Source organism: Lipophrys pholis (assembly GCF_963383615.2).
Source record: "Lipophrys pholis genome assembly, chromosome: 9".
Taxonomy (NCBI): Eukaryota; Metazoa; Chordata; class Actinopteri; order Blenniiformes; family Blenniidae; genus Lipophrys; species Lipophrys pholis.
Genome location: NC_137639.1, coordinates 27,823,692 through 27,846,897, shown reverse-complemented (window position 1 = coordinate 27,846,897; position 23,206 = coordinate 27,823,692). Strand labels below are relative to the sequence as shown.

The 23,206-nt window shown below is 40.6% G+C and overlaps 1 protein-coding gene across 2 annotated transcripts; it reads right to left on the bottom strand.

Annotated features, from left to right (window-relative positions):
• Positions 1 to 1,389: 1,389 nt before the first annotated feature.
• ctsk (cathepsin K) lies at positions 1,390 to 17,350 on the bottom strand. Of its 2 annotated transcripts, none has more exons than XM_080470720.1 (8): positions 17,041 to 17,350; positions 14,995 to 15,118; positions 11,285 to 11,407; positions 9,541 to 9,687; positions 5,148 to 5,366; positions 3,988 to 4,153; positions 2,596 to 2,704; positions 1,390 to 2,430 (listed from the first exon to the last, which is right to left on the bottom strand). In XM_080470720.1, the coding sequence occupies exons 2-8, from the start codon at positions 15,115 to 15,117 to the stop codon at positions 2,331 to 2,333; spliced, it is 987 nt and encodes a 328-aa protein (XP_080326846.1). In that variant the 5' UTR covers position 15,118; positions 17,041 to 17,350; the 3' UTR covers positions 1,390 to 2,330. The 2 variants fall into 2 exon arrangements, with proteins under 2 accessions (XP_080326846.1, XP_080326847.1); XM_080470721.1 differs by lacking the exon at positions 17,041 to 17,350 and adding an exon at positions 16,609 to 16,963.
• Between the last annotated feature and the right edge of the window lie 5,856 nt (positions 17,351 to 23,206).

Here is a 23,206-nt window from a genome sequence, read left to right as displayed (position 1 = left end):
GACCTGGCGAGAGCTCTGGAGGAAAGGTCGGGGGGTCGCCGTGTTCCCTGCGAATCACAATCCATTCAAATCGTATATGGAGGCCTTACACAATGTGTAGGGTGCTGGAGTGCACACACACATGCATGCACACGCAGACACACACACACACACACACACACACACACACACACACGCACGCCGGGAATGTATTGAAATCTACTGTCTCTCAGGTCGGCTAACATTTTCTTCCTTTTCTCCAACTTCTGGTTTAACTTTCTCGTGGATTAAATTCTTTTTTGTCGTCATCGTTTTAACATGGGTGTGTGTGTGTGTGTGTGTGTGTGTGTGTGTGTGTGTGTGTGTGTGTGTGTGTGTGTCTGCGTGTGCTCCTCTGCTGTGTGTCGTCCTTCTCTCCATCCATGAATCGGCGGGACCTCAGAGACACGGAGAGCAAAAGACAACGTCGCTCATATACATTTTTATACACGAGCGAGACGGAACCAGACACACAGAAGATTTCAGAATCTTTATGAGAAAAAAGATCCTGTACAATGTACTTTTACATATTTTTCATATCTAGTATATGTCCATATATATTTAGTACAGTATCCTGTAGCTTTGCTTCTCTTGAGAATTGCTCAAATTTAGATGATCACACCTCCACTGGCTGGTCACACCTCAGATCGAAGCCTAACCCTAAAGACGGCTTCATAATGAAATATACATCTTGTGTTTTTGTGTCAAATACACTTAATAATCCTTCCACATGTGTCAAATATACTTTGAAATCCTTCAAATCAATAATGCTGAAAAAAAGATGTCTGGAACCACATGGACGAGATGTCGTTGCAACTCATGAAAACAGAACGAGTCCTGTCGTGAGTGTCCAGGCTGGAGACGAGGACGAGACTGAGGGACTGACGAGACACTGACTCTCGACATGAAGCTCATTTTAATGAAACCTTCTGGTGCCAAATGCAGTGAAATGTAAGAAAAAATAAAAATATAAAAGCTTCTCCTATAGCTGTTGCATTCTGGGTGTTTTCACAAACTCCCTCGGGTGTGCTCTGCAGCGCCCCCTAGGACAGCCAAAGCACCCCCAAGAAATTAAATATTTTTAAAGTTATTTATTCCGATTTTTTTTTTTTTATGTGTGAAAATCATAATTTGTTGCCTGGTAAATTAATAAATACATTTTTTTAAAAACTAAAAAGCAGTGTAATGTGATTCAGCCAATCGCTGCATTAACCTTTGGCGATGTGCAAAACCGCTGTAAACCACAACAGCCGACGTATCGTTCTATTATGACGTCCCATGGTTGATGCATGATTATTTCCTATTTAGTGTTGGAGACCCGAACTCTGACTCCTGGCCAACAAAATGTCAACAAAAACCCAAAACAAGGCATTCAACTTCAAAAAAGAAACTTTTATTCAATTTCCTACAAAACATTACAGTTTTAATCATTAGAAAAGTGCCGAACAAGAACAAGAACAAGAACAAGAAGATTTCCAGGAGGTGACTAGGTGGTCAGGAAAGGAGGAGCTCCCATCGCCCAGCAATGCTTCCTGTCACACCGAACGTCATTAAAAAGTGACTGAAACTATCAGCGGCTCCCCGACCGGCCCCGTCACGTCCTGAGATGTAACTCGCCTCACACGTGGTTCCGGGTTCGGGGTTTCTGGAGGAAAACCCTCCAGGAACCACGTCTTTCTCTGCGGATCAGAGCAGCGCGGAGGCCTGCCGCCGCCGCGGAGATAGACTGAGATTCAAAGTGCTTCGTCTGACTCCACTCCTCCATTTCTCTCTTTTTTTTTTTTTAAAAAAACCAACCCGAAACACATTAACTTTAGTCCCTTTCATCATTTGGTGATTAAAAAGCAGTTTGTAGTGGTTGTTGACGTGAAGAAATGAGCTCTGTGAAAGGTTGTGTGCTTTGTGGTAATGGCTGGAACAACCAGTAATGTCAGATTTTGAACATTTTCCAATGTAATAAAGCTCATAATCTAAAAATGTAACAGGATAATTAGACCATTATCTTAAGTTTTGCCAATAATCTATTTGATTGAAGTCAAATTTAAAAAATCTGAATGTTAGAATACATAAACAAGGCTGCATTTCTTTGGAAAAAAATATCTTTTTTTATGGTTAAGAGGATGATATGTTCCTCAAATTCATTAATTCAAACACACTTTGCGACATTCCTATAACTTTGTGACACTGTGATCGAGGTTTTCACATTATCGGCTTTGCGACAATCAGAATTATTACATTATTTGCCCAAAATGACATTATCGGTCGCTGCAATGTCCCCTTCATCCGTCCACGTCCTCCTCCGACCGGCTCCTTCACATGACGGGGTAGCTGGCCAGGTTGGCGATGCCGCAGGCGTTGCCACGGTTGCGCGCCATCATGATGTAGCCCTTGTTTCCCCAGTCCTCGCTCCAGCTGCCAGAGAAAGACAAAGTGATGGAGAGACGGAAAGAGATGAGTGTGATCCGAGCATCGCCTGCAGTTAAAGGAAAAACATTTCAACTCATCAGCGTGTCCCAGACAGACGGCAGCCCCGTCACGCCGTCGCTTCATTTCGTGGGCCACCTGATGCCGTCCCACCTGTTCTTGATGATCCAGAACTTCTTCCCCTTGCTGTTCACGCCGTATCCGACCGCCAGCACGGCGTGATTGATGTCGTCTTTGTTGCACTGGGGGTCGTAGTAAATACCTGGCCACACAACAGAAACACACGGCGAGAGACTCAGTGCACCGCACAAAAAAAACTGAACTCAATCAGAAGATAAACATTTCTACACCTAGAACTTAGTTTGGATCAGACATTAGCAGCCCGAGACTTTTAAGATCCTCTGCAGTGGATCCGGGATCCAGGAAGCGCTCAGAAATGGATTTTTATGTATTTTTTATATTTGTTTACTTTGACTTATTTTGCATAAAGAAACAGCTAAAACAACCAAAATGGCTAAAATTGCTCAAAAAAGAGGTTAAAACTGCTCAAACAACCAATATAGCAAAGAAAAAGAAAGCTTAATAAAAAGGCTAAAAAAAAAAAATATTTAAAATGGCTAGAATATTTTTGAAGAGGCTGTAAAAAAATCTACGAAATCCCTTCAAAAGGTTTAAAAGAAACTAAAACACTTGGAAATCTTAACGCCGCTAAAATTGCTCATAAAGAGGCCCTTAAAATACCTAATAATTATCTAACACAGGTAGAATTTGCTGAATTTGCTTGAATTAGATATAATTAGATAAAACAGTTGCACTTTTATTAAAAATATCTAAAAGCAGCTATGTTAAATATCTAAAATGACTGAAACAACTATAACTGCAAAGATTGCTTAAAAAAGAGGCCAAAAAATACAGAGAAGGCATCTGAAAACAGCCAAAAAACCTAAAACAGCTAAATTATGCTAAATAAAATGACCCCGCCAAATAAAAACAGTTAAAATCAATATCTAAAATGGAAACTAAAATCTAAAAAATTGTTTAAAAAGAGCCTAAAAATGCAAACAATAATCTAAAATAGCTGAAATAACTGTAACTGCAACAGCTAAAATAAATATCCAAAACAGGCAAAATTTGCAAAAACAAAATCTAAAAACTGCTAAAACAACTAAAAATGTAAAAAAAATATTTTTAAAAAGAAGCTAAAAACAGCTAAAGTGAACATCTAAATCAGCTAAAATTACTTCAAAAAGACTTGAAAAAATGCTTAAAAATGGCTTAAACAATAATATATAAAAAAAAATATTGGAAGAAAAAGGAAAACAAAACAAACAACCTCTGCATTAAATGGCTACAAAAACTCAAACAGCAAAAGAAAAAAAGAAGTTCTAAAGTGTTTCCTGTTGCATTTTGTGGCTGTGAAACTTTAAGTGACGTGTTTGGAGACATTTGGGCGTTTTGGTTGTTAAGACCAACACGTGTTCTTCATTCCCTGGCGTGAGGCTTCGAGACGCAGGAAGTCAGAAGGAGAGGAGGAGTGGAACCGACCTCTCTGGTAGAACTGGAAGCTGCTCAGCGCCGCGTCGATGCCCACGGACACCGGGCCCACTTTGAAGAGCGCCACGGCCAGCGAGTGCTCGCTGCCCTCGGGGATCTCCTTGTAGCCTTTGCACTGAGCCGCCATGCCCGACATGTTGTAGCGGCACGGCTGGTTCTGCAGGAAACACAAGAAGAAGAAGACGTCAGAGTCCATTTAGCATCCAAAGGTACTTTAATCTCACTTCCCGTGACACAATCCATTCTTCGATTCAAACTGGTTTTCATGAAGCTGCTTCCTCATTTCACAGATAAATGACTCTTTGTTTTGTGTTTGAGTTTCTGCCGCCACTCTTCCTGCCGCTGCAGCTCACTCTCTTTATCTCATGTTTGTTGAAAACACTGACGTCATTTCCAGGAGCGACCGGAGTCTTTTGGGAGGTAAAACTTTTTTGAGAAGGCAAACGGCTCAGGTCAGAGGGCAAATACAGAACGACAAGATTTTAATTGTACATATTGTGATGTGAAAGCATGTAATGACCTGCTGAAAATCAGCCATTAGTTTTCTTTTTTTTAAACAAACTCCCTCTCAGCTGTTCTTCTTTGTTATTGTTATTACACCATGGAATTTTTTTATTTCTTTTTTTTTTTAGGAAACCTTAAAGAGCTGTTAGAAATGGTCAAATTGATTTCACTTATATAGAAGGTAGATTATAGAGTCTTGAGGGTAAATAAAAGGGTCAAAGCAGTGACGGCCAAATGAAGCTTCGTGAACCACTTTCATTATTTTCTGACTCCCACCAGATGGCGCTATTGGTTTTAAGATGGTGGCTGAGAGACTGGCAATGAGGCTCCCTTTCAAACGTTTGTCGAGCAGACAGCGCCATCTAGTGGCTTCAGAAAATGAAGACTGGTTCACGAAGCTTCATTTGGCCGCCGCGAGGTCGAAGGTGATGATTTTCAGCAGTAAAACAGTTGGAACACTGGATAACTGGTGCAAAATATTCACAAGCAAATCTTCTATATCCTGATAAGATTATAATCTAATCTGAGAACTGCACGTGAGCCACCGACGTCTGCATTTAAAATGTTTCTCTCCCCGAACAGCAGGCAGAAGAGTTGGCTGATCCGTGTGAAGGTACGTTTACGGTCTAGACGATCGGCCTCCTCACCTCTCCGACGTACGGGTAGGCATCCTCCGAGTCGATGCCGCCGTTGTCCCTCACGTAGGCGAAGGCGTTGGTCATGTAGCCGCCGCCGCAGCCGTCGTTCTCGGTGACGCAGTCCACCAGGTTCTGAGGGCTGAGGTCGACCAGCTGACCCGTCTTCTTGGCCAGCTGGCCCTCCAGGGCCCCGGCGGAGCTGAAGGCCCAGCAGGAGCCGCAGGCGCCCTGAGGAACGCCACACAAACACTGTCAAGGCGTGTAGCGGTTTGCACTGTCGTCTCACAGAGGGACGGTCCTCGGTTTGAGTCCGGGGATCGTGTGGGTGTGGTGGCGGTGACATGCATTTCTCCAGGGGGGCGCTCACAGTTCCAAAACGTGCATGTGAGGATTAACGGCGACAGTAAATGACATGTTGTGTGTCCTAATACCTTCGCTTCACTTCCCTGCAACCCCGAATTTAGAAAAGATTCTAGAAGGAGAGTGACTGCGTGCATTTCCCCTGTTAGTGTGCTGTGATACAGGGATTTAAAGAAAGAACAAACACAAACACGTCTAGAGTAAATACCTCAGAATTTGGACTGAAGAGGCGATAAAATACACATGAATGTCAATATTGCATTGCGTCTCCTTACTTTAGAAAATTTCCAAGAAAAACAACTTTTTTTTTATTAAAGTTTGCTTTTCATTGTCTTCCCAGATATGAACTAATATTGCTCACACTAAATAATCCTGATATAATGATGGCAGTAGGAGGTCAATTAAAAAGACCAAAACAAGCCAGGATATTACAATTAAACTTTTAAGACAAAACTTTAAATAAAATGGTGAAATCTTGAAAATGTTCAATTATATGTACATAAAAACACAAGTGCATGTAGTCCGTCTATATTGTCTCACCTTAGAACTGTTGTTTTACAGATAAAGGTTTAACTTTGAGTGTGTGTGTGTGTGTGTGTCTGAGAGAGAATCTAGATTTAGTGTTTTAGAGGGTAGACTTGTCATCAATTCAGATGATCTAGATTATTGGATTATGTTTTCACATAAAGAGAATAGACATGTTCAGTAAGTTCCAGCAACATTCTGCTAAAATGAGCAGCCACAAACAGACTTTTAACGTTTTCTGTCACATACTTTAGCGAAGAAATAAAGACATTTTCTTACATGCACCTCTGTGTGCATTCTCCACTACGTCCACTAGGTGGCAGAAATTGACCGTCTCAACGATGTCAGATTAATGAGACCTGACGGTGAAATATGTTTCCATCTATTTCAGTATTAATTTAACTCACAGTTATTGGGATTATGGAATGAGAATTTTAGAGCAAGGTTGCAGATTTTAGAGTTAGTTTTTTTTAATCTGTAATGCAGGGTTTTTTTTTGTTATTTTTTCTTGAGAATTTCACCCAATCCTGGATGTGCTCTTGAGATTTTCTTGCCATGAGGCGAGCGTGCGAACCACTACACACTCCAGGCTTAAATCTCCCTCTGTCCCAGAATAGTAAAATTAATTTAGCATCCATTCTGACTACACAGCTGTGAGGTGAAACATCTGTTTGACCTCCCCCGGCGGCTCTGCGCGGTGGAAACAGTAAATGTGTGAAACGATCGGATCATCGGGGGAGAAACTGAATAATCTGCTTCAAACCAACACAACATGGCTGTGGGAGAAGCAGCAGACTTGTTGGTATGCAGAGAGAGCAGACATTCATGAATAATCCATGGAAACAGGAAGCCAAGGAGCTCATGAATCCACTGTGCAGCTGCAGGTTGTAATCTGTCCAGCAGATGGCGACAGAGTCAAACGATGAGATGAAAACAGAGTTTTAAAGCTGTTTTCATCTCAGTTTCATCTCAGGATTTACAGCTTCAAGGCTTTTTATTAAACTTTTTTCACTTATAAATTAAATTAGATAAATTATATCATGTATCGCATCATATACAAGCATCAATATTTCTATTCTTGTTTGAATCTTAAGGACATTTGTTTGAATTTTCTAAAGATTTCAGCAGTTTCACTTGGGTCAACTTTCTGTCTGTTCAGCTTTTTAAAGGATGTTTGAAATGGTTTTTATTGTTTTAGACATTTTTAGTGTTTTACATGTTTGTTTAAGCAGGACTTTGCAATTTATTCATAAATTAAAACAGATAAATGATGCCAAAGCATCTCTATATCATAATTTAATGAGACATAGTCCATATATTTGAGATTTGTTCCACATAAATTGAGATATTTTCCTCTTTTTTTTGTTGCATTCTTTGTTATTTTTGCTTGTAAGTCATAAAATTCAATTCTACATTATCTCAAAATATCATAATAAAACTAAAATAATCATGCTCTGGGACTCACAATGGTGATTTGTCCACTGTGGGATTTGATCCTGGCAATAACACTTCTCTAATTTTTCAAAGATATCAAAAGCTTTAATTACAGCTAAAACTTTAAGAAAATGCAATTTAAAGAAAACAAATTGTGTTCTATTAACAGACAATCTTACATGTTTTGCATATTGACTGTTTAGCGTTCAGATTTTTGTGCGCAGGGTTTATAGAATTGGTTCAGCAAAGAAAAACATTGAACTGAAACTGATTGAAAACATGAGAATTTCACGGCTGAGCACTTCTCAATCGGCTCCGACGCTGGTTAGATAACGTCCCTCCTCCCTGTGAGGATCTGCCTCTCAGCACACGGCACAGATGCATGCCATATTTTCCATCCGCAGACTTCCTGCTCTTGTTTCCACACTCGACGCCAAGCTGTTCAGCACTCGCGAGGACTAATTACATCGGAAAATCAAAGCCTTTGCTTTGTCTTCAGAGTCCGGGAGCAGAGAGGACGGGCTCCTCCGGCATGTTCCTACTGTGGGTCTTCTGCAAACATGGACATTTTCCAGGTTTTACAACTGGAACTGATGATTAGTTTCATGGCTGCAGGAGTTAAAACACGTATGAATCTCATGCGGCCCTCCTGAGATGACCCTATGAAGACTTTCCCCTCATGTAAACAGGAGGTTTTGGCATATTTTCATGTGCAGTTAAAAAGATTTTTGAGCCAATCTCAAACTATGACAATTGGTTTTTACGTGTGTTGAGCAAATATCATCATTAATGTAGTTTTCATGAAAGATTTGGCGCTGGCGTTTACATTTAACTAACTTTACTGGCACATCTGAGTCCAATTCTCCCACAGAGATCAATCGACTTGCGTTTCTCTTTTAGACTTTTGCCTGCGGACATGACATCCCGACACTCCTGTCTGCTGGTGTGTCTAAGTTTTCCTTCACAAAGGTGTAAACGGTCCGAGCGTGCGGCTCCTGCTCTACAGCACAGCTTGACGACGGCTTCAGTTTTCAGTCCGAGTGGACGCTGATTGAAGATTTCTACAGTTGACCTCCATCGTTTTTGATTAAGTGCATCAGTAAAAACAGTCATATAGAGGTGGTGGGTTTTGTTACACAAAACACTGCAACGCTTTACAGCCTGCGACCTTCTAGATTAAAACATGTTAGAACATAAAAACATGTTAGGGTTCAGGTTAGCTCATAATGTCGTATATCTAGTTTTGTTTTAAGTAATATTTGACCTGTTTGAGGTCCCGTTTACACAACGTTTCTCGTGAAAACGCATCGTGCTGTTTTTACTCTTTTGGACATTGCTGTTTTATCCATTTTGACTCAGCTAAGTTGCTTGTTTTTTTCCAATTACTCTAATTCTTGTGGTTTCAACAGTTGCAGCTGTTTCAACCACTTTAGCATTTTATTGATTTTGGCTGTCTTAACAGTTTTATAAGAATGTTTTTTTTTTTTTAAAGATCTTTTCTGTATTTTCTGACTATTTTATATGTTTTTTCCCCCATTTATTCCTTTTTAAAATTTGTCGTGGTTTAATCAAATTAAATTCTCCTTTTATTTATTTATTTAATTTATTTATTATTTATTTATTGCGAATGATGGAACGATTCAAATTAGATTAAACAAATGAAAAAAAAATTTAAAATTTAAAAATTACATAAAAATAAATAAAAAGCCAATTTCAATATAATACACACTTGACTCCTTCCAAAATGGATTCTCTTTTTTATCCAGCTTTAGCAAATGTAGCCATTTAAATGCCTCTATCACCCATTTAGAGACTCTTTAAAAGCATGAAATAAGTGAATTTGGTCAACTTTTCATCAAATACAATCAGCATATCAATCAGCTTATTGTTTTGCAGATTCTAAAAGGAAAAAAAAGAAAGTGAAGTTTTCCACAATAAGAATTTTGAAGAATTTCAATAAATCGATCATTTATAGGTTTCGTTTTCTTGGATTCAACAGAAAATCTGAAATTTTTTTTTTCTTCTTCCAAGCCTGTGTCAAACATAAAGTTTGCTGAGATTCTGAGATGAGTGTTTTCCCCACCTGGTTCTTGACGGCGGTCACCATGTTCTTCTTGCGGTAGTCGATGGATTTGGGGAGCCTGACCAGCTTCTCCTCCAGCTCCACGGTGAAGTTGCGGTTCATCGGGATCTGCAGGCCGGTCATCTTCTCCACCACCTCCTCTGAGGTCTGATCAGAAACCAGAGCGAGAGAGAGAGAGATCAGCATTTATCTCCAGAATACATTTTTAAGTTTACTCCAAAGTGAAATGACATTTTTCCACTTTTTGATGCAGAGATGTCAAAAAGCCAGGAAAAGCTGATTTCAAGCAGAAAATGATTGATGGTCTTTTTCTTTTTTCCCCCGTCACGTCAGGTCGGCAGGTTATGTGATATTTAGATATTTAATTAAAAGAAACACAATTTTTTCATTAGCCCTTCACTTCCATTAATGCTCATTATAAATAGAAAGATCATTAAAGTAAGAATTACAGGCCATCTGTTATTTTCTCTCATTCCACTTAAGTGCTTCCAGTCAAAATGAAAATGGCGAGCCATCCTTCATCTCCGACCACCTGTGTCTGCAGAAACACCAAATTGGCTCCTTATCCAGAGTCTTCTGTCACTTATAAACGAGCCCGAGCTTCCTGCGCGCCGTGACAACCCGCCTCCCTCCGGGGTCTGATCTCCGCTCCGAGCCGCCAAGCATCGGTCAAGCTCCAACACGTCCCCGTCAACAGCCGATTTAAAAGACGCCGAACCCATTTAGTTTACTTTCTAATGGGTTTAGCCAGTGACGACCAAATGAAGCTTCACGAACCACTGTCTTCGTTTCCTGAAGCCACTAGATGGCGCTGTCTGCTCAACAAATGTTTGAAAGCACGCTTCATTAGAAGTCTTTCAGCCTCCATCTTAAAACCAAGAGCGCCATCTGGTGGGAATAAGAAAATAAAGAAAGTAGTTCACGAAGCTTCATGACGCTTCATTTGGCCATAGCTGCTTTTAGCTGTTGTAGCTATTTAAACCGTTTTAGCATTTAGTAATTTCAGCTGTTTTAACCATTTAAATTTATTTTAAAAAGGCATTAAAAAAGGTTTTTTGTTGTTTCATTTCAGAAAACATTTGCGTTTACATGGTAATGTTTTGAAAACATTGTCCGTTTCCACGGAAATGGCATAGGCTATTGTATATTGTATATATTACTTGTATATATCCCTTGTATCTTTGCATAGTTTAATGTATAGGTTTATATTCCTATTGCATAAGTTTATTATAGTTTTGACATTTTTTTTAAATTTATGTGGCGTTCAGTGTGGGCAGCAAAGTAAGAATTTCATTGTTCAGGGAAACACGTTTCCTTACTCTGCATATGACAATAAACACTTCGAATCCTTGAAACACTGAAAATGAATCATTTTAATGGAAATTTTTAAAGTTAATGATTTTAACGATTATTTTACTGTTTTAGTTATTTTATCCAAGTTAGCCAGATCAACTCTCAGATATTATTTTCAAAACCCCTTTTAGTGATTATAACTGGTTTATCCATTTGAGCAGTTTTGCTATTTTAAAATGTTTTAAACTGTTTTTTAAAGCTGATGTCAGGAGAATCTGTTTCTCTGTTTGAAGTATGTGACACATCAGCATGCATGTGAATCATTCTGTCCCATTTGTTTTTGCATAGAAATAAAAAATAAGGAAAAAGAGATGGATGTCTTCCAGTATCCTGCAGGTAAAAGCAACATGTCTGCTGTTGTCACGGCGACACGAGGCCGACTCAGACTCACCATGTCTCCCAGGTGGTTCATCCCCATCTCGTACGAGTGGATTCCCAGAGCCGCCTCCTCGTTGTGAGCCGCGATCATCCGCATGTTCTTCTCCCAGATGGCCCGGCGGATCCCCTCTTCATCCTGAGGAGTCAAAGGGTCAAAGGTCAGCTCAGCTTCATCGATGTCTGCCGTAACAGAGAGATGACTAGAGATGATTTCATCATGTAGAGTATACTCTTCACAACGAACAAAGTAGGTTTAAAGTTTAAAGGGGGATTATGCAACATTCTCTTTCAAAAGGTTTTCCAACAGAAATAATGGTCCCCATACCCAGTAATGTTGACCAGAAGTGAAGGAAGTCTGTCCTCTCTCTCCCTGGCTTGTTTCAGTTTTTAAAAAGTGTGTTGCTCCAGCCAGCCAATCAGAAATCAAACCCAATATAGTGTCATCGGGGGTTCACCCAATCCCAATCAAGAAAGGCCCTCCCTTTGGCTCCTCCCAAAATTAGGCAGCTCTGCTCTGGCACCACGACAGGAAGTACTTCTTCCTCCTCCCAAAATGGGCATGTATGGGCGGAGCCAGTCCAGCTCACACAGACACAGCAGATTCTGAATGCAGCTCCTATGATCCAATATTCAAATGGAGGAAAATCAAGGAAAAGAAATAAACTTTGATTATTGGACCAATGAGTCCATGTGAAAGTGTTGACGAACCATTAAAGGTTATTTTGGCAGTTGTCTCTCCCACTCCAGATTAAAATGGGTCTTTCATGGCCTCTGAACTAAAATGTGTTTGAAACCGTCCGTCAAAACCAACTTACAAGGAATTTAATGTCGAACAATCATGAATAGAGATCCTGTCTTCTCAATAGGAAACCTGGATCCGGCCCCTCCGTTAGCTCCAGCTAATGAATTCAACTGACATTTCATTTCACCTGACATGAATGGGCGTCATAATGAGGCCATAACGTACAGAAAAAAGAAAAAACTGAAAAACTACCAGCTTCATTTTCATCTTAATGTTTCCTTCTGTTCCTCCCTGCACACGCTCACACCTGACAGCTGAAGGAAACCAATCTGGGCAAATTAGCATTATAATTAGCAAAATTAAATTAATTTAAAAAAAATAAAAGAAACCTCCGCCTGTGTTATTGTCCCATTTCATTAATTGGGTCAATTAAAGCAGTGAGCATTTACGCTCCAGTCTTTCAAAAGAGACGAGTGTTTCATAAAACGGCCCAGAGATCTGCTGTGAGATCCGGACGTCAAGCGGCGGAGCTTCAAAACACAACTCAGGATTATGGGAGTGAGTAAATGTTTAGATGGAGAAAAAAAATACATTTAAAATCATCATCTGCTTAGTATTCGTGGTCTTAACAACTATAATCATTACTTCCATCTTGACATCCACTCCAGTAATGGAAAATGCAAATGCTGCGAGAAGACTTTGATTCTATTACGACGACGTCGGTTCAAGGAGGGTTGAATCAGAGGAACACTGATTAAAATCAGAGAGAGAGAGAGAGAGAGAGAGAGAGAGAGAGAGAGAGAGAGAGAGAGAGAGAGAGAGAGAGGTTTTTCTGCTGACTGTGCAGGAATGTTAAAACACACGACATATTAAACACACACACACATCGACGCAGGGATACAACATGCAAGTTCACACTGAACCCAGTCACATGCAAAACTACACACACACACACACACACACACACACACACACACACACACACACACACACACACACACACACACACACACACACACACACACACACACACACACACACAGCTGTGGTGTGGCACCGTGGCCTCTCGCTGGAAGTGAAGAATGAAAGGATAACAGACGCTCGACACGCATTCAGGAAGTAAACTCGGGTTTACCAACGACTAAAATCCTGCAGGTGCATTTCCTTTACCACAAACCGAGGAAAGGAACAAAAAAGACAGAAAGAAAATACAACTCTAGAAATTACAGAAAGGTGGGTTGAATTTCCTCTGCAGCTCTATAAGTAATGAAAAAGGATGGAGGACGTTTGACCTTAGTTTCGTGCTCCAAATGACGACTTCTGCAAGGTTATCTTATCAAACAGCTCAAGTTTCACGTCTGTCTGTAAAGCAAGACTATAAATACCATTAAAAGTTCAAATGACAGGGAAGTTTTCTGAAACAAAAAATGCCAAAAAGGTGCGTCTTGGCCGAAGCCTCGCTCGGCGTTGTGAAGGTTTCGAGTGATGCACGGTGGGAAGTGACTTCTGGAGACGAGGATGAGAAATATGAAGACTCATTGTGCTTGTCCTGCTTTACTTTTGCTTCCTTGTCCTCCATCTGTCTCGCTTCCACTCCGGGTCAAGACAAGGAAGTAGAGCAACCAGTGCTGGCCTCACACTTGGAGTTTTTCCAGTCCGTACTTACAGTAACCAGCCTCATTATGTGTGTCAGTTTAAAAAACCATCATGTTTGAAGGTACAACATGACTCGTAGAAGGCTTAGTGGACAATATAGAGCCTGAAACAATGAGAAACTGCCTTTTTTACTGTATTAAGAACAAAACACATAAGAAACAAATTCTGGACCCGTGTGATTAAAGGGCATTCTGAGACCGCAAAGTGTATATAAATGCCCCATTAGGCCCCTATTTATTGAAGCATTAAACTGAACAAAATGGCACACAAGTCACTACTTTAAAACCGAAATATTCTCTAAATTGGATAAATTAGGTTCTGCTACAAGCCATTAAATGCCCTAACGAATAACCGTATATGGCTTGGATGCAGGTTAAAAAGGGGATTTTCTCTTTGAGATTTTTTTTTGCATTAAATGCATCAATCAAATGGACTGAAGGGAGGAAATCATAATAAGCCAAAACATAACAGGAGCATCTTTCTTGCGGTTTTACAATACAAACAATGTGATCCTGTCTTCTCTGATTATCGTGCAATTAATGGGATTATTTTAGAGAAGAAAACCTAAAGAAAGTTACCAAATGTGCTCATTTGTCTGATAAAGGATTAAAGTATATATATATATATATATATATATACACACACAGACGGTGAGTCAAAGGCACAGACGTGATCACACTGAGAAACTCAAACGAGACAGACTGAAAGATGTAAAGCAAAAAAAAAATCCACAACACCAAGAAGAAGTGACAGCAAAGGAATAAATACACATGGACCCTCCAATAAAATAGCTTTGTATATAAGACTACAGAGAGACTATTAATACGCTATAATACATTCCTTAGAAATCACATGTATTCCCTTTAAGTTCACTGGGATGTTTCTGTCTGTCGCTCTGCTGCTCTTGCTCTTGTGGAACTTCATCAAAAGCAGACGAGCGCTCGATGTTTTGATTTTGTTCTCTGTGAATCTGCCGCCCTGCAGTTCTTGTCTAATAAGCAAACGAGTCGGAACGAGGTAACGGGGTTTTCCCAACTTTCTCGGAAGGGGTCGGATTGTCTCACAAACATTTCCGTCCTTGGATCTGATGTAGTAGACTGTGGTGCGTTAATAAAGCATGAGGCTTCACCACTGATGCACACGGCTTTACTCGGGTATTAATGAATCACAACAGTTTGCACTTTTGACCGTCGAGCACAAAGTTATGTAATCGCATTTGACCCAGCTGAATAAAACATCCAGAAGCCCGACAGTCGGGGGAGGGTTAGTGAATTTTGTAGCAGCAGATAATAAGGAGTCGTCTGCATACGATGGCGTCCACTGACCATGCCGTTGTATTCTCTCCTGTGGGTCATCTTCCACTGCTCCCAGTGGGAATCCAGGAAGGATTCATCCAGGTGAGCCAGAGCCGAGGCCGCCAGCAGCAACAGACACACGCACGACAACATCCTGCCAACAAAGATAAAGACACAAATCCGAGGTTATAGAAATGACGGCATACAGTCCACAAATACTTGAGTGCAAGATACCGAAAGTCGACCGAGAACATACGCTCTTCAAACAAACGTTTCTTTCTCGCAGTTTATTCTACTGAGGTTTCTCACAAACACACTCTAAGAATTCACCACTGAATAAGGTACCTATGAGTAATCAGAGTACTTCCCCAAATATTTTGATCAAAACAATTGGATGTTCCTCTCGTTGCTGTCAGACCCTCTTGAGGCTCTTTATTCCTCCATCAGATGATTTCATTTGTCTCGTGTAACTTCATTAATAACACAGATCAGGTCGGAAGTGACCTGCTGTGCTGCTTCATGTTTAATCTGAGAACTTCCTTTTTTTTTTACATCAAACTCATTAAATATAACATATTTCCCCCCTGTAGTGCTTCAACTGTTTCCTAAAAAAATTTAAATAAAAGAGTAAAAAAAGTAATTATCTCCACCAAAGAGGTTATAAAATCATCTGCTTTTATTTGTCTGTCTGTTAACAAGATATCTCAAAAACCAATGAGCGGATCTTCATTAAAACAATTTTAAAACAGGTGCATTTTGATGAAAGAAAGAACCCAATACATTTTGGTGTAATTGTTAAAATAGAAAATTTAAATTGTGCAATATATTGTCTGATCTTGTGTTCTTTCAAATTATGAAATAAAATCACATGATCACCAAACTAGTTCAATGATTAAAGGCAGTTGATCTAGAATACGTGTCATTTCCCTGTGTCCAGCGGAGGTCAGAAATCTCTGATCTCTGAAATCGTACCTTTTGTACAAAGATTCTCTAACAGGTGATTTCGTTTTGAGAACATGCAGCCAACGGAGGAATCTGTGGTTCATTTTACAGCAACCGGTTTAAAGCATGAAAGGAATGATGTCGTTCTTGTTTTCTGCTTTATTTCACTATATATATATATATATATATATATATGCGCCTTCTGTGTTTCCTCTGTCTTGACCAAGGTCGAACTGCAGTCTTCACAGCCAACAAGCAACATCCAACACAGTTAAACACAATCAGAGTCTGAAGTCAGTAAAGTGAGGAAAAAAAAAGTTCCCTGGCTCTAAAATTCAAATGTTTTCTTACCGTATTTATTTTTTTTAAATCTGAGCTTTAGAATAATGCACATCAGTTGGTTCTCTCCCTGCACCTTCTCAGCTTTGTGCTTTTCTGCCATCTGCCACTGATCAACCTATTATTACTCTTTGTTCCAAATCTGCTTCCATAAAAGGTCGCTGACCTGCTCGGTTTACTCAGAGAAAAGAAAAACCACAAAGCACAAGCTGGTCTGTCTCCCCTCAGCTTTGCATCGTCTGCTTCCCACACACATTGATTGTGCCGCGACACGACTTCACCTTTTACGGGAAAGTCTCTCGGTTTATGCAAATAGTTTACAGTACGAGCGCAATGTTCTGTCCCTGTGTGAGTCACATGAACTTTCCTGGTTGCCGTCCTTCTGCTTAACGTGTGAATTTGTGGATCAGATCGGTGATCGGATCCTCATGAGGTCGTCGAGGTTTCCGACGGTAAACATCTAGGTTCATCCAGAAAAAGGTCGGGTTGATTCAGATAAAGCATCGGCATTGTTGTTGACGTTGTGGAGCTCAGTTTAGGCAGCAGAAACTTTTCAGAATCCCTCCATTAAGGTAGGAAATACAAAGCACTCTAATCACAGTCCCTTTAGTGAGGCTGGCAGAGTCTCCAAATCGTCGGTTTCTGTGCTGAACTGTAAACTTTGGTTAACAAAAAGTTGCTTTGCCTTCGAATACTAATAAATCTGCTCTAGAAAACTGGATCTGGAACCGGTCCGACCGACAAAACAGAAAGTAAAAACCCTGCAGCTTTAAATCAGCTGACAAACAAACTCACCTAAAAGCTGAGGACGGGAAGAGTTTGGTGAATTCCTGGGAGTCGGACGCCTGCTTCCTCTGCTGTGAAGTAGGTCAGGGGGACGTTTATATTCGCTTGGATTTTGAGGAAGTACAAGTGGGAGCACCAGGTCTGGGGAGGAGTTTTTAGTTTTCTTTTTTTTTTTTCTTTCCATAGAGGGAAATGACATGTGGTTTCACTCTAACAGCAAAATATCCCCAAACCAGATGATGTCAGGTGTCGGATTACACCTCTGCAAACTGCTGCAGCCCAGGCTGCTGTCTGAACCGGGGCAGGAATCTTCAATGGAAATGACTTGAACCTTGGACTTTGTTCTTATTCTGATTGGAAGTTTGGGGTTTATTATTTATGAGGCTGTTGTAAAATGAAAGCGCTTCTTTGTTCTTGTTTATTGTGCACAAGAATCTAATTATCAGGGAAGAGAAGAACTCAACTTTTAACAATAGTCTATTTCCTCTGCGAGTGCAGTGTCATCCACCACTGAGTCTTTGTTACTCAGAGCGGCCGTCTCCCAATAGGAAGGTTGCCAGTTTGATTCTGATCTCCACGTGTCGGAGTGTCCCTGAGCAAGACACTGAACTCCCACAGTGCCTTGCATGGTAGCCACCTGTGAATGTGTGTGTGTGTGAACGGGTGAACGTGATTAGCAGTAGCAAAGCGCTTTAGGGACTGCTTGCGTGGTGGAAAAGTTTATAAAAGTGAAATCCATTTACAAAAAGACAATCAGCTTGTTTACACGCGGACAATTTCAAGTGAAAGGTGCAACACTTTCATAACGTTTTGTGTGTCTTTATACACGACAATGGAGTTTGGGGCCACCGAAAACACAATTTTTGGAAAATGGCTCCCGAGGTGGAACTTTTCGAAAATGCTCGGCCTCCGTCGATGTGTAAACGGTTGAAAACAAGACTTTCCCGAAACACCTGGGGCCCGCTGCTACTGCACATCACAGCTGACGTGACTTAGTTCTTCTACACATGCTCAGTAGACGGACAATCAGAGCAACGTTTCCTCCGCCGTGTCACGACTCTCAGTCAAGATTCCCTTGAGCGTTGGTACTTTTATAAATGACAGTCACCGTAATAACGATCCAACTTGGTCGTCTGTCCACTAGAATGTCCGAGTTATTGTTTATCATTCTCTGCATTTGCAGTTTCATTACAAAAACAAACAACAACCGACTAGTGGCCCAACATTAGAAAACGACATGACTTTCAGTGTTTCTGCCGTTGCCGTGCACATGGACATTGTGTTCAGAACATTGGCAAGTAAATGTGAAACTTTCCTGAAACCAAAACGTAAAAAAAAAAAAAAGATGCGTTTTCACGTTGTGTAAACGAGGCCTCAGTCATAAGTAGCATCCGTGCAAAATCAAGTTCCCATGACGGCCGAAATAGACCTCGACCATATTTATTCTGGTCGGTGGGTACTTCCTCGTCCTGCCGGTCATGAGTGTCTACATGAACATGTCGTGTGACTCCCGTAGTCATCCAGCAGTCTAGTTCATGGAGTCACTGACCTAAATTTAAGAGCGTGGCGTGTCGCTCGTGTCCGGTGAGACATGCTCCATGTGTCGCTGCAGGTTTACTCAGACGCGTCTCCTCTGAACAACAGCAACGGGCTGAATGGAGAAGAGCACAAGGAAAACTGATTATCAAATCATCTTTTGACTTTTCCAATGCAGCCCATCATAATCGACGCATCAATCCATCCATCCGTGTTAACTTTTTATACATCGCAGTCATCCGTTGTTAAGGAAAATTTTAAGACACTAATCTTCCCGAGGGGCCACATGAAATGATTAGCTCTACTATCAAGGACTAACTCTTCAGTTTTGCTCTGTAAGAAAATGATCTCCCGATGTTGCTGTTCCAGTCTTTCTTCTTGTAATCTGGATTCAGCAAACGAGTGAATACAAACTGTATTTTTTCACAGTGAAACACCAAATTTTTGTTCTGCCAGAAAAGTTCTGAGACACCAAGCAGCAATGCATCAATGGCCAATAACGTTTAAATGGAAAAAATAAATAAATAAAAAAAAGTACTACATGCAACACTTTTATGTGATTTACAATTTCCCAGTGACATTCAAAAGGCTTTATGATACCCAGATCTGCTTTAAGAACTACATCTGTGACTTTTCAGAGTTAAGAAAACAACAACAAAACATTTTTTTTATCTATTTGAAAAATATTTTCTGGGAAAAATTATATATAATTTGCAATAAGTCACATTTATTGTTTTCATGCTCAGAGAAACTGCATGTTGATACTAGCAGCTGCTCCAGATACGGTTTAAAGTCAAAACTTCCTTTATTCTATCAAGAAAGGTCCTTAAACCCATACAAATAAATATGTGAAATATTTTTTTCAATGTAAATTTCATGACGGTTTCGTTAGATTTACTTTTTAGTTGAATCAGGATCCATGTCATCGGTAACATGTTTAACGTGTGTGTGTGTGTGTGTTTGTGTGTGTGTGTGTGTGTGTGTGTGTGTGTGTGTGTGTGTGTGTGTGTGTGTGTGTGTGTGTGTGTGTGTGTGTGTGTGTGTGTGTGTGTGTATGTTGGCTTTAAAAAGATATGTACTTTTACTGAAATATCTGTACTTTTCCCACCTTTTTCTACATGAATTATGCTTCAGACTGTAAATCGAGCCAGCTTTGACTACTTCTATTAAAAATCATAAAAAAAAATATAACCAAGCAAATATCCTTTTAATTTATTCATTCAGTTTTTAACTCGCACAACTTTTTGTGAAACCTTCACACCAAGATTTAAATTAGTCTGCACACTATAAACAGCTGAAACTACAAAAGGATATTTCACAACAATGGTCCCCCCCCCCCCCCCCCCCCCCAAAAAAAAAAAAAAACTCAGTCAAACAGATGTTAAGTAAAGAACTACATACTCGGCAAAATGACTCACATATCTTCATATAATGTTTACAAAAAGAAAAACCTTGTGACTCGTGAATGGATCTGTGGGTTTGCCTTTGTGTGTTTAGCAGGAAATAACAGAAAAGTGAGCTTGTTATTCACAAAACAAAGTTTAATTAAGGAAGATTTGATGTGATGGAGACTGATGCTTGTTTTTCTATAACTGTCTTTATTTTTGCTTTTTTTTTATTCAGACATTTATTACATAATAATAAACCTCACGGTAAAATGCCTCCAAACAACATTGTTTTATGAGAACATCATAAAACGCAGCTATTTCTGTGGATTCGTCTCCTGTTTGCGGCTTCATTGCGTCTCAAGGTCAAGGACGACGGAGCTCAGGTGCGTTAAGTGGCGGCGGGCTTCGGCTTTCATCACTGGCGGCTCACTACCAAGCTGATCAATGCTTCTTCTTTTTTTTTTTTTCTCTTTTCTCATGTCTGCTCATCGAATGTCATCAGGCTGGAAAGTGCATCTCTGAGTCTTTTAAGACTCTTTGCCCTGGTTCCTCTTAGGGCCACTTTAGTTAATGAGACTCACGGGTGGTTGGCGTCTCCATTGATCCATCATCCGGCTCCGCGTCCACGAACGCACCATCAGGCTTTCGGGTCACGACCTGTGTGTTAATGCACGTGTATGTGTAGATGGATTTATGATCCAATATTCCTTCCAGAGGTGCTTTAGCAAGCGGCCTGTGCAGCTCCATTCTCTTGAGTATTGAATAAATCCAAACATAGTACAGCTGTCTGTGGCTCTTCCTCGTTGGTAAATATGTAAATTGATAAAAATTCATCTTTCAACTTTAATCATTCAGCCACTCAACCAAGAGTAAAAAGCAGAATACGCTGTTTGAGATTAGCAGGAAAGATGTGGCAACATTTACATTGGTGCAATACAAATACTCAGGTCTGCTGCTCATGCCACAAATGCATTTATCGGATAAATGTTATAACAAAAGCACAAATGAAGCTTTCAAAGGGACACTGTCTGATTAAATAGCGATGCTAAGAGTAGAGATTTTATTGTTTTGCGCCGTAGAGATTTTATTGTTTTGCGCCCGTTAAGGCCCAAATATGTTCTAAATACACATATAGATACGGATTCTGTCTAACCGCTGCATTTCTTATGGACGGAACAGCTGCATAGCTAAATGAGTAATACCACTGATGGCCTGTGGGGGCAGAGTTTTTCAGTATAGCTCATGTACAAAGAGTGTAAAGAACAAATAAGATGACGGAAACGACTGAGTGAACATACAAGCAAATCTACGACCTTATCTCACCTGGGCGTCAGGTCAAAAGAGCTTCAGGGGAACTTTTTATATTTTCATCTTTTCTAGTGGAGACATTTATGTAAAGCAAAAAATTATTCACCCAGGCTCATACTACCAGGTACAGAAATACTTCTTTCATTCATTTTTATATTTGTCTCATAGAAGTTTGACTTAGAACCATCGTCCGACATGAAACCAACTGGATGTACTGATTAACAACCATAACAATGTTTGAAATTACTTACATGAAGCACATCTGGGCCTTCAAGCTGCTCATGATTCCGCTGAACACCAAAGAACCAGATGTAATTAAAGAAACAGCTAACTTACTAACTAACTAACTAACTTGGGGAAATCACTTTTTCAGCATTTTGGCCACGGGCAGACCGGGGTCAAGGGTCGTGCTCAGGAAGCCACGGTGGTGACCTGTGGGAATTGAACCCGCAAACTCCCGACCTGTTTCTCCAGACACGTGCACGCACACGTGCACGCACACGTGCACGCGCACGCGCACACACACACACACACACACACACACACACACACACACACACACACACACACACACACACACACACACACACACACACACCTTCAGGTTATTTTGAGTCATCTGGACGGAGGAAGCCGGGAGGAAAAACAAACTCAACAGAGAATCAAACCCAACTGGGAAAGTCCTGCTGACCACAAAGGGACATGTGGCCTGGTCTCCAGCGTTCTCTGTATCTTATATTCGACAGTATGTTTTTAACTTTAGAGATGATTTATTAACCTTCCTTGGAGAATAAGAACCCATCTTATTCATAGTTAACCTTCTGCTATTCATAGGAGTGTTGATCTGCAGCTGCAGCTGCCGGGGGTCAAGGGTCATGCTCACTTAGCCAGAGTCTTAACCTGTCCGCATCTTCTTTTTTAAAACTCACTTTACTGATATTTCCACTCAAAGGCCAACTGTTTCCAAATAGATTGTAAAAAACTGTGGAGAAATAAAGTCCCATACAAAGCGGATGGGAGAGGCACCTCATAGGAGATGAAAGGAGAAGCAGACACACAAATTCTCCTCTGGAATTTTCTAGTTTGAATAAACACTCTGTCAAGATCAATGTCTCAACACCAGAATTGACACTCTACTGCACATCGGGTATCGGAAGTATCAATACTTTCAGATGGATTTGTGTTTCGCTATCGAATACTAACGTTTGCACATGGCGGAGCTCATTGTGTTGTTCTCAGTTGATCGCTCACCAAACGAATGCAGTCTGAGAGCACGGTCTCTTTGAATGAGCAACTTTATGCAGAGTCAATGCTGCACACCTGCAATACAAATTTCTCGGGAATTGAAACTCTGGCGGCCTTTTATTTCTTCTTCTTCTTTATGTCTTCTTCTGTCATGATCTGGCTTTTTGTTGTGCAAACTGAAAACTAATCCAACAGCTCACATTCTTCTCGTCTCTCGTCTTCTTCCTCCTTCTGCCAGGCCACATCTGTTTTTTTAGCCCGTACCATCAAAACCCACAGCAAGACTGGAAATGTCCCGACTCCCAGAATCCTCTACTCCCATCACATGATCAATGCACTGATTCACAACATCACGGGACGCCGGCTTCTCTCTCAGCGGCTCTGCAATAGGGAGAAGTGGTCTTACATCACTGTGGTGAGGCACTGCAGAGGAACCCGGGTGACATCCCATTTTCTATATGCATCCATAAGAGTCTCTCTGGGGACAGATTACGTAACCCTAATGTTGTTCTCCACTGAAATTAATTGTGTTTGAGCATTAGAAAGCCCCAGACCTAGTCTGGATCGGCCTCTTCTGCCAATCTGAACCCAGGAGCTTTAAATCCTGGTCTGAACTGTGTGCACTTTTCACTGACCAGTTCAGAGATTAGCGCCGCAGACACCAAAGAGGTTTTAAAGGCTTGTTTTGATGCCAGCAG

Excerpts from the sequence above, each read along its gene's own strand:
- ctsk (XM_080470720.1), bottom strand. The coding sequence starts at position 15,117 with ATGTTGTCGTGCGTGTGTCTGTTGCTGCTGGCGGCCTCGGCTCTGGCT. Across the intron at positions 5,367-9,540 it reads TGACCGCCGTCAAGAACCAG|GGCGCCTGCGGCTCCTGCTG; the intron begins GTGGGGAAAACA and ends GGCGTTCCTCAG. Across the intron at positions 2,705-3,987 it reads CTTCCAGTTCTACCAGAGAG|GTATTTACTACGACCCCCAG; the intron begins GTCGGTTCCACT and ends TTGTGTGGCCAG.